The 16683-nt window shown below is 37.0% G+C and overlaps 1 protein-coding gene across 1 annotated transcript in view; it reads left to right on the top strand.

The window, feature by feature from the left end:
* Positions 1-16683, top strand: part of COG3 (component of oligomeric golgi complex 3) — a 52297-nt gene that overhangs the window by 9447 nt on the left and 26167 nt on the right. Inside the window, exons 3-14 of the mRNA XM_065895907.1 lie at positions 2384-2445; positions 3492-3657; positions 4679-4753; positions 5870-5962; positions 6627-6752; positions 8025-8105; positions 9220-9263; positions 9731-9857; positions 10452-10543; positions 11656-11795; positions 13227-13387; positions 16159-16270. Of these exons, the coding sequence (XP_065751979.1) occupies positions 2384-2445; positions 3492-3657; positions 4679-4753; positions 5870-5962; positions 6627-6752; positions 8025-8105; positions 9220-9263; positions 9731-9857; positions 10452-10543; positions 11656-11795; positions 13227-13387; positions 16159-16270 (1279 nt within the window). The remainder of the gene's footprint in view (positions 1-2383; positions 2446-3491; positions 3658-4678; positions 4754-5869; positions 5963-6626; positions 6753-8024; positions 8106-9219; positions 9264-9730; positions 9858-10451; positions 10544-11655; positions 11796-13226; positions 13388-16158; positions 16271-16683) is intronic.

Genomic DNA, 16683 nt, shown 5'->3' with positions numbered 1-16683 from the left:
GAGGTCCTAATTAAAAGTTGTGAACATTTGAAACTGTATTTAAAGTCTTTCTAGGACATCTTTTTTTTTGGGGGGGGGGGCGCTGGAGAAAGAAGGATATATTACTTGCACCAAGTAAGGAGAACACCAGTGATCTTTCCCAAAGCTGTTTCTATTTCTAGAACATTTTTGATTTTGTGTTTATTTCTTTTTTTTTTTTTTTTTTTTTTGTGGTACGCGGGCCTCTCACTGCTGTGGCCACTCCTGTTGCGGAGCACAGGCTCCGGACGCGCAGGCTCAGCGGCCATGGCTCACTGGCCCAGCCGCTCCGCAGCACGCGGGACCCTCCCAGACCGGGGCACGAACCCGTGTCCCCTGCATCGGCAGGCGGACTCTCAACCACTGCGCCACCAGGGAAGCCCTGGTTATTTCTTAAGTGTTTTAAATGAATCTGTTGCCCAGTTTTATTTGCAGTACAGATAAAAATATGCTATTCCAAGTTTGGATAGACTATTATATTTATTAAGGTTTTGATATTTTATGCCCTTTAGACCTCCTCCCAGTACGTGTCTGTGTTAATGTGTCCCCCAACATGCATGTGCGTGGACACATGCACACATGCAGACCCCCCAACCGCACCCCTCACTGCTTGCTGCTAGGTAATTTCTTTCTTAAAAACCTCAATATGCTCTTTAGACGAACGCTTATAGTTATTTTTCTGAAATTTAGCGTGTGAAATCTCTTGGTTTTTGCTTATTCCCAACTATAAACTTAAATGTACAGTAGTTTCTTCTGCTGCTTCCTCTGTCTCATCTTTCTGTCCTCTTAAGAATCAAAGCTGAGGAAGGACCTACTGTACAGCACAGAGAACTATACTCAATATTTTGTAATGACCTATAAGGGAAAAGAATCTGAAAAAGAACAGATATACACACACACACATAAAACTGAATCACTTTGCCATGCACCTGAAACGAACACAACACTGTACATCAACCATACTTCAGTTAAAAGAAAAGAAGAATCAAAGCTAAGGCATTTACCAAGTGAAGCATAAAGCAAGTGTGCTGAATTGCATATACACTAAGTCAGGGGTCCCCAACCCCCGGGCCATGAACCGGTAGTGGTCCCTGACCTGTTAGGAACCAGGCTGCACAGCAGAAAGTGAGCAGCGGGTGAGCGAAGCCTCATCTGTATTTACAGCCGCTCCCCATCGCTCGCATTACCGCCTGAGCTCCGCCTCCTGTCAGCATTATGGTGAGTTGTATAATTATTGCATTACATATTACAATGTAATAGTGATACAAATAAAGTGCCCAGTAAATGTAATGCACTTGAATCATCCCGGAACCATCCCCCCCCGCCCCCCACTGGGTCCATGGAAAAATCGTCTTCCATGAAACCGGGCCCTGGTGCCAAAAAGGTTGGGGACCTCTGCACTCAGTCAAGAGAGGCAGTGCTGCAAAGTGATGAAGAGCTCTAGCTCTAGAGTTAGACCAACCTGGATCTGAAGGTCACCTCCATCACTTACCATCTTTGTGAGCTTAGGGAAATTACTTATCTTCTCAGATCTCTTGTTTCCTAATGTGTAAAACAAAGATAATTCTATACTTATCTCATAGGACTTTTGTGAGAATTAAATTAGATAATGCATGTAAGTGCAGTGTGTGCCAAGCACACAATCAGTGTTCAGGAAACGAAAGCCAAGGCACTTGGCAAGAGTAGTATCTTCAGAGAATAAAGCATACCTTTGACTTCGAATCCCACTTGAGAATTATAGAAGATAATCTTGCACCATGTCTGTGAATTCACTTGGACCATTTGAAAAAAAAAAAAAAAGATCTTCTGGATTAAATTTGCACTTGCATGTCTCTCTTTAAATTAAAAGAAAAAGATCTAATACATTGTTATAATTTACATACAATAAAATGTACTCATTTTAAGTATACAACTTGATGGTAGGACCAGAATTCAAACCCAGGTTTAGCTGATGCAAAAGCTATGTTTTTAAACCACTCCTTTATATTGTTTCTGAGCTTATAGTCTCACAATTATTATTAGATAATATTTACCCAGAGCCCTATGTTACCTACTCAAATTTGGCAAACTAGCAGGTAGGCATTAGCTTCTTAGGAAGAAATGTTTATTTCTACATATTATCGTGTTAATACTCTTTCTTATTTAACTCTGAAAATGGCCCGTGTTTTTAAGATACTTTGCTTTTCCTGGAATGTAGACACTGACCATGCAATTAAATTGCCATCTCCTGGCTTACAGCTATAAATGTCTGAGCCCCAAACAGTAAGACTTAGTGTCTACCCTTTTGACTTGCTGTTTAGCATGTAGCCACTTTTCATTTTGTCTGTTTTAGTTTTGTTGACAACATAATACCCTATTTTTCCAGTTTTTCTCATGGTTTGCAAAGCTACAAACTCAGATGGATCAGGATGAAGGAACTAAATATAGGTATGTGGCTCTTATATTTGTTGGCTGTCCTAATTCTTAGATCATCTTAAGCATTTCGTTATCTGTGCCTTTAAACAAAATTAAGGTACAAAGAAAACTTGAACAGCAACATTTTCTTTAAGAATAGCTAGAAAGGATGTGGGTCATTCCAACTGGTATTGGAAGTTGTGCGATTTAAAAAAAAGTCACATTGTAATTAATAGGTTAGGAGGAGCAGAGGTTGATTTTAGATAACTAGAAAGGCTTGGAATCAAGTGGGAGTTTTGTCAGGAACTCTAAGAGGTGTTTGCTGCCTTTCTTTAGAGGGAGAGACCCAAGAGACTTTAGGGATGGCCAACTAGGCAGGGTGTGAACTATGTTGTTTTGTTTGTGTATATTGACGGCATGTGGGAAGTGACTGTACTGTTTCTAGCTGATTTGGGGACCGTGGGTTGAACATTTGTATTCATTTAACATTAATTAAGTGACTACTATTGCTAGGCATCGTGTTAGGCTCTTTGATGTATGATTCCATTTAATCTTCATAGCCGCTCTATAAGGAAAGGTGTTATTATTCCCATTTTACAAACGAGTCAACTGAGGCCTGGTACTATTAAATACTTGCCTAATGTCATGGAGACTTGGGCAGAGCTGGGACTTGGACTCAGGTCTTCCAATTCCAAGTCCAAAATTCTTTCCATGACATCACACCATCTCTCAAAGGCAGACATGACCTGAAGGATGGACCTACTTGTTACCTTGGGATGGGCCTGGTGTCCCAGTCTTTGAAAGTTGAGCCCATGATTTACTGCCCTACATGTGAAAAGCCAGCTTATGGCTTTAAGGCTGATTCCTTTTATTGCTCATAATTTCAGTCATTTTCCTTCTTAAGTACTGAAACAGTTTGTGACATAGTTTTTGCTATATTTCTGAATATAATAAACTTTTTGAATAGGTCAGACTTCTGAAGTGCAAGCATTTGGAGGAAAACGAGACCTTGTTGTTTATTGTCTGTGCTTATTGGGGGAAAATATTATTGCCAATCCCCTTTTGGTTCTGTTTTCTAGACAGATGAGGGATTACTTGTCTGGGTTTCAGGAGCAGTGTGATGCTATATTGAATGATGTCAACAATGCTCTTCAGCATCTGGAATCATTGCAGAAACAGTATCTTTTTGTGTCCAATAAGACAGGAGCCCTACATGAAGCCTGTGAACAGCTCCTGAAAGAGCAGGTAATTTGGAGTAGGAGAGAGTGTCAGTGACTGACTATGTTTAATATTTTATTTTTAAATAGATGAATACAATTTAATTCTAATTTCCTTTATTTCGCCAAGTATATTTTGAACACTTCTCTGTATGAGGCTCTGTGCTAAGTATGCAAATTATTACTTTGACAGCCTGCTTTTAAGCTTATGTCAGCAGGGGCATGGGCAAGCTTTCGTATGTTTTTTGTTTGTTTGTTTGTTTGTTTTTTGCGGTACGCGGGCCTCTCACTGCTGTGGCCTGTCTTGTTGCGGAGCACAGGCTCCGGACGCGCAGGCTCAGCGGCCATGGCTCACGGGCCCAGCCGCTCCACAGCACGTGGGATCTTCCCGGACCGGGGCACGAACCCGTGTCCCCTGCATCAGCAGGCGGACTCTCAACCACTGCGCCACCAGGGAAGCTCACTTTCGTATGTTTTGAGCTGTTAGGTCTCAGTACAGTTTCAGAGTGAAGAGGGTATATTCACATTTGTGACACTTCTTTTTTTTTTTTTTTTTGGCTGCGCTGCGTGGCTTGCGGGATCTTAGCTCCCGACCAGGGATTGAACCCAGTCCTTGGCACTGAAAGCGCCGAGCCCTAACCACTGGACCATTAGGGAATTCCCTATTGACACTTTTCAAACAAGGCATAGTGATTATACTAATGGTGGGGTTTATGAAAAGATGAACAGATCTAGGTTGCACTTAAACTTGTGACTTGAAGATAGAATATTTAAGTTACTATACTTATCTCAGAATTTTATCTATGTATATTTTGTATGTTTTTAAAAAGGTAATCATCTGTTATTTTATGAAAAGATATGTAATTTACTGTAATAATCATTGTTTATTTTAGCCCATGACTGCAGAGGTCTTTGGGCATTATTCTGAAATCATATATCTAATATAAACCTGTATGTCTAGTATAAATCTCTTCGATGTAATTTTGAGACTGGAGTGTTGATTCTTATGTTCTCATAATAATTGATTTTTCTCTTTTAAAAAATTCAAGTCGGAACTTGTTGATCTGGCTGAAAACATTCAACAAAAGCTTTCCTATTTTAATGAATTGGAAACTATTAACACAGTAAGCACTGTTCTTTATTTTTTCTAAAATTAGTGGCTTTATTTTATATTTCCCGTTCTGAGTATAATCTTTAACCTTATAAATTGGCTTCAGTGATATTTTAACTTAATAGTTTGCTTGTTGTTAAGATGTTCCTATTTGTGAGTGATGGACATACCATTACCAGTTCAGATTTCCAAATATGATTTAAATAATCTTCTTAAATTGTATTTTTGCTATTAAAATCTCTTTGTTGGTTAACTCTTATAGTATCATATTTGTAAGCTGTGATGGTTATAAGAAGATATATTCCATTTTAAATCTTGCTATGGTTGTGCTTCTATAATAGTAATTAAAACATTTCTTAAACTAATCTCATGTTTAGTTTGAGGAAGAGTATAGTCCTCATAATGGATTCTTGGATCCCAAAGAGGTAGTCACAATAAAGACTTCTGTGTAAATTATATTTCTCTGTATTCTGGCTCATAAATTAATCATAATAACTGCATATAAATCATGTTATTAAAATTATTAAATCTAAATTATTATAGTTTACTAAAGAGTTAGAAATAAAACCGGTAGCCAGTTAACAGTGGAATGCAATGGGAAATATAAATCATTGCCAAACTATTTGTATATCAAGATAAGAAATAATTGGGTCATTTTACTTATCTTTTATATATATTATATAGGTTTATATATTTTAATATTTATCATTTTATCTATTATATTAAATATTAACTATCATGTTTATATTATATATTACCTTATATTAGTACTACTTGTATATGTTTACTTATATTTTACTTTCAGTATGACTGCTGAACATGGTAACTGCTAGTTAATCTTTTAACCTTGAGAAGATCGCCAGTGTTTGAAAGTGGAAAATTTATGTTGTAAAGTGCTAGAAAGTGGGAAATCTAGGCACATGATGTATTATTTTAATATAACATTGTGCAATGGAGTATAAAGTGTTTGCTAATTCGTGAAGAGCCCCATTAAAGGTCATTAGGAGTAAACTGAATTCAATCCATATTCTTTTAAATTTGTCCTTTCTTTATTGTATTGTTACACATGGGCTGCATTTGAGTATATTTGGTGACTCTTAAAATGTAAAAATTTTTTTTTCCCTTAAAGAAATTGAATTCTCCCACGCTGTCTGTGAATAGTGAAGGATTTATACCAATGCTGGCCAAGTTAGATGACTGTATTACATACATATCATCTCATGTAAGTCATGGTATTTCTGTGTGTTTTAAAGAAATCTTAACATCCCTATTATATCATTTCTTATGCAGTAAACTAATTATTTCTTTCTGTAATATACTTGAAGAAAAACTATAGTAAATTCTTAGTCATTATCAGTAGTGATGTAAAAAATGCTTTCAGCTGCTGCAGCAACCCCTGGAATAGAAAAAGCGGCTGGCTGACACAACTTTATCCCATCTAAAAGGACTAGTGATTTTTAGACTGTTGACTTAACTGTTTTGCTAGATACTTCCTTGGAAACAAAAAGTATTACTTGGGGGGGGGGAAATAAAAGGACACGTCCTTTGGTTTAATCACCATCTCTTTCTGCCCTCCAAGGATTTATAGCTGTATTTATTTCACCCAACTCCTATTCTTTTCTTAGTTGGGCCTCACATATTAGCCTTGAGGTCTGTGGGGTACTGAAAATATATTTTGCTAAAAGCTGCAAGTATTTATTGAGCCCTTGCTTTGTGCCAGGCACAGGGAATTTGGCTATGACCAAGACAGTCATAGTATTTGTCTTCAAGGAGCTTACAGTCTACATAAGACCTTTTGAACTTTCTGTATAGCTTTACGTAAAGGACAGGTTGGTTTTCATTAAAAGTTTGCTTCATTTTTGTAAATCTTTCCCTTTCTTTTACAGCCAAATTTTAAAGATTATCCTGTATATTTACTGAAGTTTAAGCAGTGTCTTTCTAAAGCTTTGCACCTCATGAAGACATATACAGTGAACACACTACAGAACCTCACAAGTCAATTATTAAAAAGGGTGAGTTAACTGGTGAGGTGTTTTTTTGTTTTCTTAATTCATTTATTTTCCATAATGTTAGTCTGAGATTAGTATCTAGTAACTCCAATTTTTTTTTTACCTTTTGTTAAATAAATAGGTGTTGCAATTTTATTTATAATAAGAAAAAATGCCTGTGTTACTTATGTCTGTCACAGTCTTATTTTCAAAGAATATATAACTGTGAGAAATATTCAGTACTATATGATAAATAATAAAATAAGATTCAAACTATTTCTCACTTTAACTTTTTCTTTTCCTATCTTTTTAAAGAAAATATTAGGAGGAAATACACCAAAATAATAAAAGTGGTTCTGTCTGAGTGGTAGAATTACATATGATAGATAATTTGAATTTCTTTCTTTACAAATGATGGATAATTTAATTTACTGTATTTAGCAAATGTATTTTTACTGAATGCCTTCTAAATGCTTGGCATTGTACTAAGAACTGTACAGTAGTGAAAGGAGCTAACAAGGTCCCTGCCCTCATGGAGCTTATGTTCAGGAGAAATAATCAGTAAAGAAGGAAAAAGACAAATTAATCAATTACAGATTTTAGTGGATGCTAGGTGGAAAATTAGCAGCGTGTTAGGTTAGAAAATAAGAGTGGAGCTAGATCAGATGGTCACTGAGCACATTTCTTTCCTAAGAAAATAGAACCTGAAAGATAATTTATTTTATTTTTTCAGCCTACTTTCTAAAGAATACGGACTATCTTGAGCTTTCAGCTCAAAGCTGCTGAGTTTTGTATTGCATTTTACCATTCGCATTGCTCTTAGCTGACATAACAGACCATATGATTTTTCTATTTTGCAAAATGTTATCTTAGGAAATTAATGCCTAATAAGTACTAGTACCTACTATGTGTTAGTGCTTTATAATTGAGCTGTGTAAAACCTTTGTGCATATGTGTTATCACCATTTAATGGATGCACTGAATCTCAGAGAGGTTAAGTAATTTGACCAAAGTCCTACACTCAGAAAGTGACTGAGTACGAATCTGAGTTCAGTCTTTTTACCACCAAAATTCATGTAACAGCATAAATTTTAATTATAAAGTAGAGAGAGATGACAGCTCCACATAATTATTTCTCATTTGTAGCAATAATAGTATTTAATCTTTCTCTCTGTAAGCTTTTGGTTGGTATATAGGCCAAGCAGTAGCTATATGAAATGGTTTGTGTTATATTTTCTGAATAATTATTTGTTCGCTAATTATCTTCCTTCCCTATCCTCCCCCATGTTTCGTTAGGATCCTTCATCTGTACCTAATGCAGACAATGCCTTCACATTATTTTATGTGAAATTTCGAGCTGCTGCCCCCAAAGTCAGAGTAAGTCTATTGACATAAATAAGATAATGCTATGAAATTTATTTAGCCAGCCCTTTTGAAATGCTAATGTATGTTAGGTCCTTTGTTTATACCAGGAAAATGAACCTGAATGAAAGGTAGGCTTTGTCCTTCCACATTATAGCAGTGTATGTTGAGGTGCTTTAAGCCCACAGAGGAGGAAACACCTAGCTGTTCCTGGAATGCTCAGGGAAGGTTTCCAGTTGAAGGTGATACTTGAGCTTAAAAAAACGTAGATTTATAGCAGACTTGAGGGGATTGATAAGGATATTTTATACAGAGAGAGCAGCATGTATAGGGAAAGTTGTAGAGACATAAAAGACTTGTATTTTGGGAGGACCTCATTTAAGACTGGTGTGATAGGAAAGAAGAAAGGAAAGATGGCAAAGACCATCTCACAGAGGATGTTGCATGTCATGCTAATTCAGGAAAAGTAGAGAGCCAGTGCAATATTTTAAATCAGTGTAATCCCAGATACAGCTCAATGGTTAAGAATCCGCCTGCCAATGCAGGAGACACGGGTTTGAGCCCTGGTCCAGGAAGATCCTACATGCCTCGGAGCAACTAAGCCCGTACGCCACAACTACTGAGCCTGCGCTCTAGAGCCCGCAAGCCACAACTGCTGAGCCCGTGTGCCACAACTACTGAAGCCCGTGTACCTAGAGCCTGTGCTCCCAGCAAAAGAAGCCACTGCAATGAGAAGCCCGCGCACCTCAACGAAGAGTAGCCCCCGCTCGCTGCAACTAGAAGAAAGCCCATGCACAGCAACAAGACCCAGCTCAGCCAAAAAGAAATTAAATAAATAAATTTTTAAAAAAATCTTTAAAAAAGAAAAGCAGATTGCAAAGCTGAATATATAGTATAATTCCAGTTTTGTTTAAAAAGAAAAATGTAGTAACTGTATGCATACAAAAACTGAAAGAAAATATTCTGAAATACTGTGATTAATTTTTTTGTGTTTTAGGTGATTTTCATGTTTCAACTTTTTTGTAGTAACAGATTTTCTAACATGAACTTGTGTTACTATTATAGTCAGAAAGCAATTGAAAATATAACTAAAACAGATGGAGTTAGTGGACTTTTCTTTATTCCACAGACTCTCATCGAACAAATAGAACAACGATCTGAAAAAATACCTGAGTGAGTACCCACAGGTTCTTCAGTTTCCAAGTTACCTTCCTTGAAGTGCTATTTTGCCAAGTCTGTTATGTCCCTGATATTTTCTGAGCAATTACCTTGCATGCTGTACAAGACTTTTCTTGTAGCACACAGCTCAGTTTGGGGAGCAAGGTCACAGACCTGACTTGGTGAGTTTGTAAGGCATCTTTTTCCCATATAGCAGGATTTCCTTCTCATTTAGGTAGATGTAACATCACTACTCGTGGAAGATAAATCTGTCTTTAAAAGATAAAGGTTATGGTAGTTCATTATGGTTTGTTTTTTCTTTATATACATAAATATTTCTAGTATTTAATGTGGGCAAATGAGCAGTAACCATATAGCTTTGGAGGTTTGGCTACCTATTTTGGGATTTAAGATCGGATTTAATTTACATATCTGAAATCAGAAGTTTATACAGTACTCCAGTCTCATTTGCTTTTCATCAGATACCAACAACTGCTAGATGACATCCACCAGTGTTACCTTGATCAGCGGGAACTCCTTTTGGGCCCTAGTATTACTTGTACTGTAACAGAGTTAACCAGCCAGAGTAACAGAGACCACTGTGCCTTGGTGAGTTTCTGCCTGTTGCGGTTTAATGTTAAACCTTCTTTTGAGCTGTTATGATACCCTAGAAACTATACTTGGGTAAATAAGTTTTGGTCCCCATATCAGCAAGCTTACATAATGTTTCTTTCTGTTATGACAAATCTGGTTTAGTAATTAGCATTCAATTTGGCAAAATATTCTCATTTTGATTGATTTTTTGAGGTATGAAGATTCACAAATCAGTATTGTTTTTTGAAAGATGAAGTTTCAAAGTTTCTGGATTTATGTAGACAAATTAATCTTAGCTTTTGCTGCAGAAGTGCTTTTTTGTTTAGTGTGATTTTAAGTCAGATTATAGAAAAAAATAAAGATTATTTTTTAAAATACTTTTCAACTAGAAGAGTAATTTTCATTGTCAAAAGCTTAGAAAGCATAAAGAAGAAATTAAAAATCATCGATAGTTCCACTGTGCAGAAAACCATTTTCTGTTCTTCAGGGAGTTGTTTTATGAATTATATATGCATAGTCTCTTTGTAAATAAAATGTTGGCTTTATTTCATAAATGCTGGAGTTGTTGTGTGTCTCTAACTATAGATGGTGTGTGTTTGTTTCCCACAGATTCGCAGTGGCTGTGCCTTTATGGTTCATGTATGCCAGGATGAGCACCAACTTTATAACGAATTTTTTACAAAACCAACGTCAAAATTAGAGTAGGTGGTACACGGAATCTAACTCTTGTTTTTAAGATTTAATTCGCTAATGGCTGTAATGGCTTATTATAGGAGTATTCTAAAGTTAACTATGGAGTGTTTTAACTTTTGTGGGTATGTGAACAGAATATTGTTGGATGGGACAGTGGTTATTTATTTTGAAATAAATGTTCAGCTTAAAGGCCAACATGCTTTCATATTGTTTATAATATAATTATGGAGACAATAAGTTATGATAGTAAGAATCCTGTATAGGGAACTATCTTGGTATCTAGATCCCTTTATCTACACTAAGTGTAATAATTCCTTCTATTTAAAAAATTCTATGATTCTAACTAATGAAGGACACTTAAAAACATAGATACTATTTAAAATCCTTTTCCTTATTTTTCTCAAAGTGTTATTTCAAACCCACTGTCAGTCACTTTTGGGTTCTTCATATTGGTGGTTTTGACTGTTAAAAAATTCCAAGATTATGACTTGTAAAGGGGAAGAGACAAATATATCTTACGGTTTTGATGAAATACTATATATAGAAGAGTACTGTTGACAATATAAAGAGTATAGACAGCCTAATGTTTTTCTTTTCAAATGTTTAAAATTGTCAAAATACTTGGTGTATGTCCAGAATATTTTGAGTTTTGTTTATCTAAGTCTGTAAGTATTCAAGAGTTTTGAACCTATCTTTCCTGGGGAAAATGTCACCATTTGATTCATAGTGGTGTAGGTTATAAAAGGAAAATTAAGTCTACTGTAATATTTTTTATTGTTTTTGAAAGGACATACACAAAATTATTGCTAACATAAGTACAAATTGTAATAAATTGACATTCGGCTGGGGCCAGCTAATTGTTGAGGATTGCTTATTAATTCTGAGCTTGATTATTGATTCTAGCAAAAACAGTTCACAGAATTACTTTCAGCCTTTCACTTCTCATCATATAATGTCCCCACGTACTATTTTCCAGTATATATATATATATATATATATATATATATATATTTTTTTTTTTTTTTTTTTTTGGCTGGAAGCAATCAAGGGTGACTTTTAAACTGTTAGGAAATACTGAAAGGATTACTGCTGATAACCATGTTTTATTCTTTCATTTTAGTGAACTTTTGGAGAAACTGTGTGTGTCATTGTATGATGTCTTCAGGCCATTGATCATTCACGTTATTCACTTAGAGACTTTATCGGAACTTTGTGGGATTCTTAAAAATGAGGTGCTTGAAGATCATGTACAGAATAATGGTAAATAAGTAGAAATGATCATTTCAAAGGTCTTTTTAATTATATCTATGGCTCAATGAATCTGAAAAAGATTAGTACCTCCCCCCCATCCCTATATAAACAATATTTTTAAAACTTGGGTTGATGCCTTGTCTCTTTTTGAATCAAGATGCACCTTATTCTGTGACTAAATAATAATGGGGAAAGAATTTTTAAATCTGGGCAAAATTAGTAATAAAATAATTATAGCTACTATTCTTTCTGGCATCTGAAATCCATAGAGAACTGACCATCAGTTTTGGGTTGGGTATTTCTAGTACACTATTACCAGAGTACATAAAGTAATTGACTATATTGCATAAGTCTTAATTTAAAAAACAGAAATTGTTTTAGCATACATACATAGTAATAATTCATCTTTTTCAAAATTACAAATAAAGAAAAGCAATTCTCTGGAGTAGCTTTACTTTATTCATCTAATACATGCTTTAACAATTGGCTTGATTGTCATAAAAAACATGATTTTCCTAGTGATACTTAGGTACCTTTAAAAAATACCCTTCAGGTAATCATTTTACTGGCAGAAATTATTGTCTTTACTTTGACTTTCCTTAAGAGACACTATAGGTTTGTTACTCTTCCCGAGTTTCTTATTCTGTTGCATTTAGTTCATTCTAAGATGTACATTTTCTCCCATTTTAATGCCTGTGAATTAAAGATGATTTTTAAAATTAATGTAAATATTTATATGAGTGTGTAATGCCTCCAACTCCCCAGCCCTTGGAAAGCTGATACTGAATCACTGGTGTGTCTTAACATTGATGGCATCTTAGAAATGAAGAAATTCTATACAAACGCATATCTCATTTTATTTATTTATTTGGCCACACTGTGCGGCTTGTGGGATCTTAGTTCCCCAACCAGGGATTGAACTCGGGCCCTCGGCAGTGAAAGTGCAGAGTCCTAACCACTGGACCGCTGAGGAATTCCCTCATTTTATTTTTTTATTCATTTTTCTTTGTGAGAATGTTAACAAGTCATTTAATATCTGTGGGACTCTATCTGCCAAATGGGGGTGATAACCTAATTAATAAGCTGCTTTAGCTATCTCTCAGGATTGGTACGAAGCTATAGAGATACCTTTTAAAAAAACACAAAGCACTTTAAAAATAAGATTATTATTCACATTAATAATGGAAATTATTTCACAGAGTCCCAGGAAGAAGATGTAAGGGCAAATTTATTTTCCAATTTTAAATTTGAGGAAATGGGAAGACATTTATTAAATTTTTCTAAGGTCATTAAGTCATACCAAAATAGAATACAACCAGTCCCTGAAGCAAGAGTGGTTTATACTATTACTAGACAATTTTGTAATATTTTTGCTCGTTTAAAGAAAGTATTTTTTAAATCTGAAGGAATGGGTGATTGACCTTTTTTTTTTTTTATCAGCTGAACAGTTGGGGGCATTTGCAGCTGGAGTAAAGCAGATGTTGGAAGATGTACAAGAGCGACTTGTCTACCGAACCCACATCTACATTCAGACAGACATCACAGGCTATAAACCAGCTCCTGGAGATCTAGCGTATCCCGATAAGTTAGTAATGATGGAGGTAGGGTCTTCTTATTTGATCTTTCCCCTACCCCACACAACTTTTGGATATTTTATACTGGTGAAAATAGGATTTTTCTTTTTAATTCTCATTCAGGATGCAAAAATCAAGACAAACTTGCCATGAAATCATAGGAAATAAAAATTTAAAAAAACTGAACAGATATAATTTGTTAGATTGTCCCTCCTTCAAGTTGTATTTTATAAACATTTGATTCAGTTTTCTGTCCTTTCCCAGGAAGCGTGTCTTCTCAATTTTTAAATAGAATTAGTGCTTTCTATGATTTCTCTTCTTTTTGGTAAGTGGCATAGAAGAGGATTGATAACATATAAGCCACCAGAGTTGATGGTCACATAACCATGTGTCGTCTTCTCTCATTAAAAACTCTGGTGGTTGTCTCCTCAAAATTACACAGTGCTGGTGTCCAGTTTATGGTTTGAAGACTTAGGTATATCTCACTAATCTTTCAGTTACATATGTATCTTCATTTTCTTTGAGTGCTGTACAGAGTTAAAATAATGCATAGAGTATTAGTGCTTAAACAGAATTAGAACCTGGAAATTCTTTTTATTTGTTTATTAATTTTTTTGAATGACAAAATCAGGTTTATTGCTCCAGGTTAAGCCAGTGAAGACTGGATATGGGAAGGGTGAGGGGGGAACACAGGAACTTGGTGAAGGCATCCTCCCGGCCTTGGCCTATACTGAGTTCTTGGCACCCTGGGAAGCCAACCAGTCAGTGCATTTCAGACCTGCTGATCACCTGCCCATGGGCCAGGCCCACAGTAAAGTTTGAGGCACAACCCAGGCTCTGGGGAGCATATCCCTCCTCCCTATGGGGTCACCTGCACAGGTCTGAGCACAGAGGAGGGGTCTGCAGAGATGGCCTCTGCTGGGGCTGTATCCTTAGGAAGGTATCTTGGTGGAGGAGGAGGCTGCCCCCTTCTTCTTGGTGGGGGCCTTCAGCAGCTCCAGCTTCTTGGGCAGACTGGTATAAACAGGTCTGTTTCTCAGCCTGATCTAGGGAGTTGTGCTCTCTCCCCTTCCTCCCCTCCTTTCCTTGTCTCCTTTGTATCAGTTTTTACATTCTAGATAGGATACCTGTTTTAATAGTGCTGTCTGATAGGATGTTAGGTGATTGCGTTTACTATATACCCCCTCCCAGTTTAATTTAGTGATACATTTGGTATGTTTATTTAATCAACACATGGCCAGTATCCTGAGTGTTTTCTTTTTATTATTTTTAAAATTTTGTTTATTTATTTATTTATTGGCTGCCTTGGGTCTTCGTTGCTGCGCACAGGCTTTCTCTAGTTGAGGTGAGCAGGGGCTACTCTTCATTGCTGTGCGCAGGCTTCTCATTGCAGTGGCTTCTCTTGTTGCAGAGCATGGGTTCTAGGTGCGCATGCTTCAGTAGTTGCGGCACGCAGGCTCAGTAGTTGTGGCGCACGGGCTTAGTTGTTCCGCAGCATGTGGGGTCTTCCCAGACCAGGGATCGAGCCCGTGTCCCCTGCATTGGCAGGTGAATTCTTTTTTTTTTTTTTTTTTTTTGCGGTACGCGGGCCTCTCACTGTTGTGGCCTCTCCCGTTGCGGAACGCAGGCTCAGCGGCCATGGCTCACGGGCCCAGCCGCTCCGCGGCATGTGGGATCTTCCCGGACCGGGGCACGAACCCGTGTCCCCTGCATCGGCAGGCGGACTCTCAACCACTGCGCCACCAGGGAAGCCCGACCTCTTGTTTTAAGTGTACTGCTTCCAGTAAATCTATTTGCTTTGTTTTTCTTTTGGTGAAGGTCAGGGATTTAAGGTGATCTGGCTGTGACATCTGTGTGCCATTTAGGGATTAGCTATACTTTCTGGTTTCTGTTTGCAGAATGAAAGGACAGGCCTGACTGATACAGAGCCTGTCTCCTAAACAGTTCGCTGGCTATTCTTTTTGGCAATAGGTGGGTGTCTGTTAGGCCAGGGGTCCCCAACCCATCCATGGCCTGTTAGGAACCAGGCCGCACAGCAGGAGTAGAGTGGCGGGTGAGCAAGCAAAGCCTCATCTGTATTTACAGCTGCTCCCCATCTCTCGCATTACTGCCTGAGCCACCCTCCCCCGCATCTGTGGAAAAAGTGTCTTCCACGAAACTGGTCCCTGGTGCCCAAAGGTTGGGGACTGCTGTGTTAGGCCTTCATTTCTGTATATTTCCACCTTTATAACCAATGTAAATAAGTAGGATTTTCATTGCCAACTTAGTAGTTAGTGACCTGTGTATATTTGATGATATTCTTTAGATAGTGAAAAAGAGTTAAATAGCTTCAGTCCATAAGATAATTTTTTAAAATCTGCTTAAAAAATAACAAACTGTAGCTGTTCTCACATAAAGAGAAAACCTGTAGTTTGAGTTTGCCAACTCCTTGATAAAAGCATTTCTGACATCTAGAATGTACCCAATCTTAAATATGAATACTTTGTTTCTAAATGTAAAAATGAAAATTAAGCTTCTAATCTGAGCCTTGTATTTTTTAAATTTGACTCTCTTCAGCAGATACCTTGTAATGGTTCTGAAATTAGTGGTTCAGAAAAGGCTATGTGTGCCTTTATGAGAATAGAGACACTCTATACCAATTTAACTTTTTCATCTCCATGTGTTGTTTTGGCATAGTTCATTAGTTCATTTATCCATTAATTAGTTTATATTTTTTTACTTTATAGAAAGAATGTGTTCATATTGCTAGACACAGCTGAAAACTACACTTTAATGTTCCTTCTGATTTCTTTATACAGCAAATTGCACAGAGTTTAAAAGATGAGCAGAGGAAGGTACCACCTTCAGAAGCTTTGTTTTCAGACGTTCAGTTAGAAGAAGCAGAGCCTCCTAATAATCTAACAAAATCTGGTATGTTATGATGTTTTAACTTCCAGCTTTTATTCATTCATTTAATAAACTTTTATTGAGGACTTGTCATGTCTCAGGCAAGAAAAACAGCTTGTGCCTTTGAGGAGCCCACACTTTAGCAGGCGGAGATTGGCAAGCCACAGGCGTAATTCAGGGGTGACAGGATAAAGGTAGCCACAGGGCACTCTTGGACCACGGGAAAAGGGCATCAGAATTGTGAAGGGGGATGAACTTTGAGTGTAGGAAGGCTAATTCAGTGAGAGGTGTGGAATCTGACAGCTGTAGTGTTGATGAGAATGAGAGAGCCAGGTGAAATAATAATAAGGTTGAAATAAGGTTGTTTTAAGATAGAATCGCATGGAGGACGGCATACAGGAATGGAAGACCATGGTTGCTTTGGGGATGTCAGGTGG

This window comes from Phocoena phocoena, chromosome 18, assembly GCF_963924675.1.
Source record: "Phocoena phocoena chromosome 18, mPhoPho1.1, whole genome shotgun sequence".
Taxonomy (NCBI): Eukaryota; Metazoa; Chordata; class Mammalia; order Artiodactyla; family Phocoenidae; genus Phocoena; species Phocoena phocoena.
Note: the sequence above shows the minus strand (reverse complement) of the source record. Positions and strands in the feature narration are given on the sequence as shown.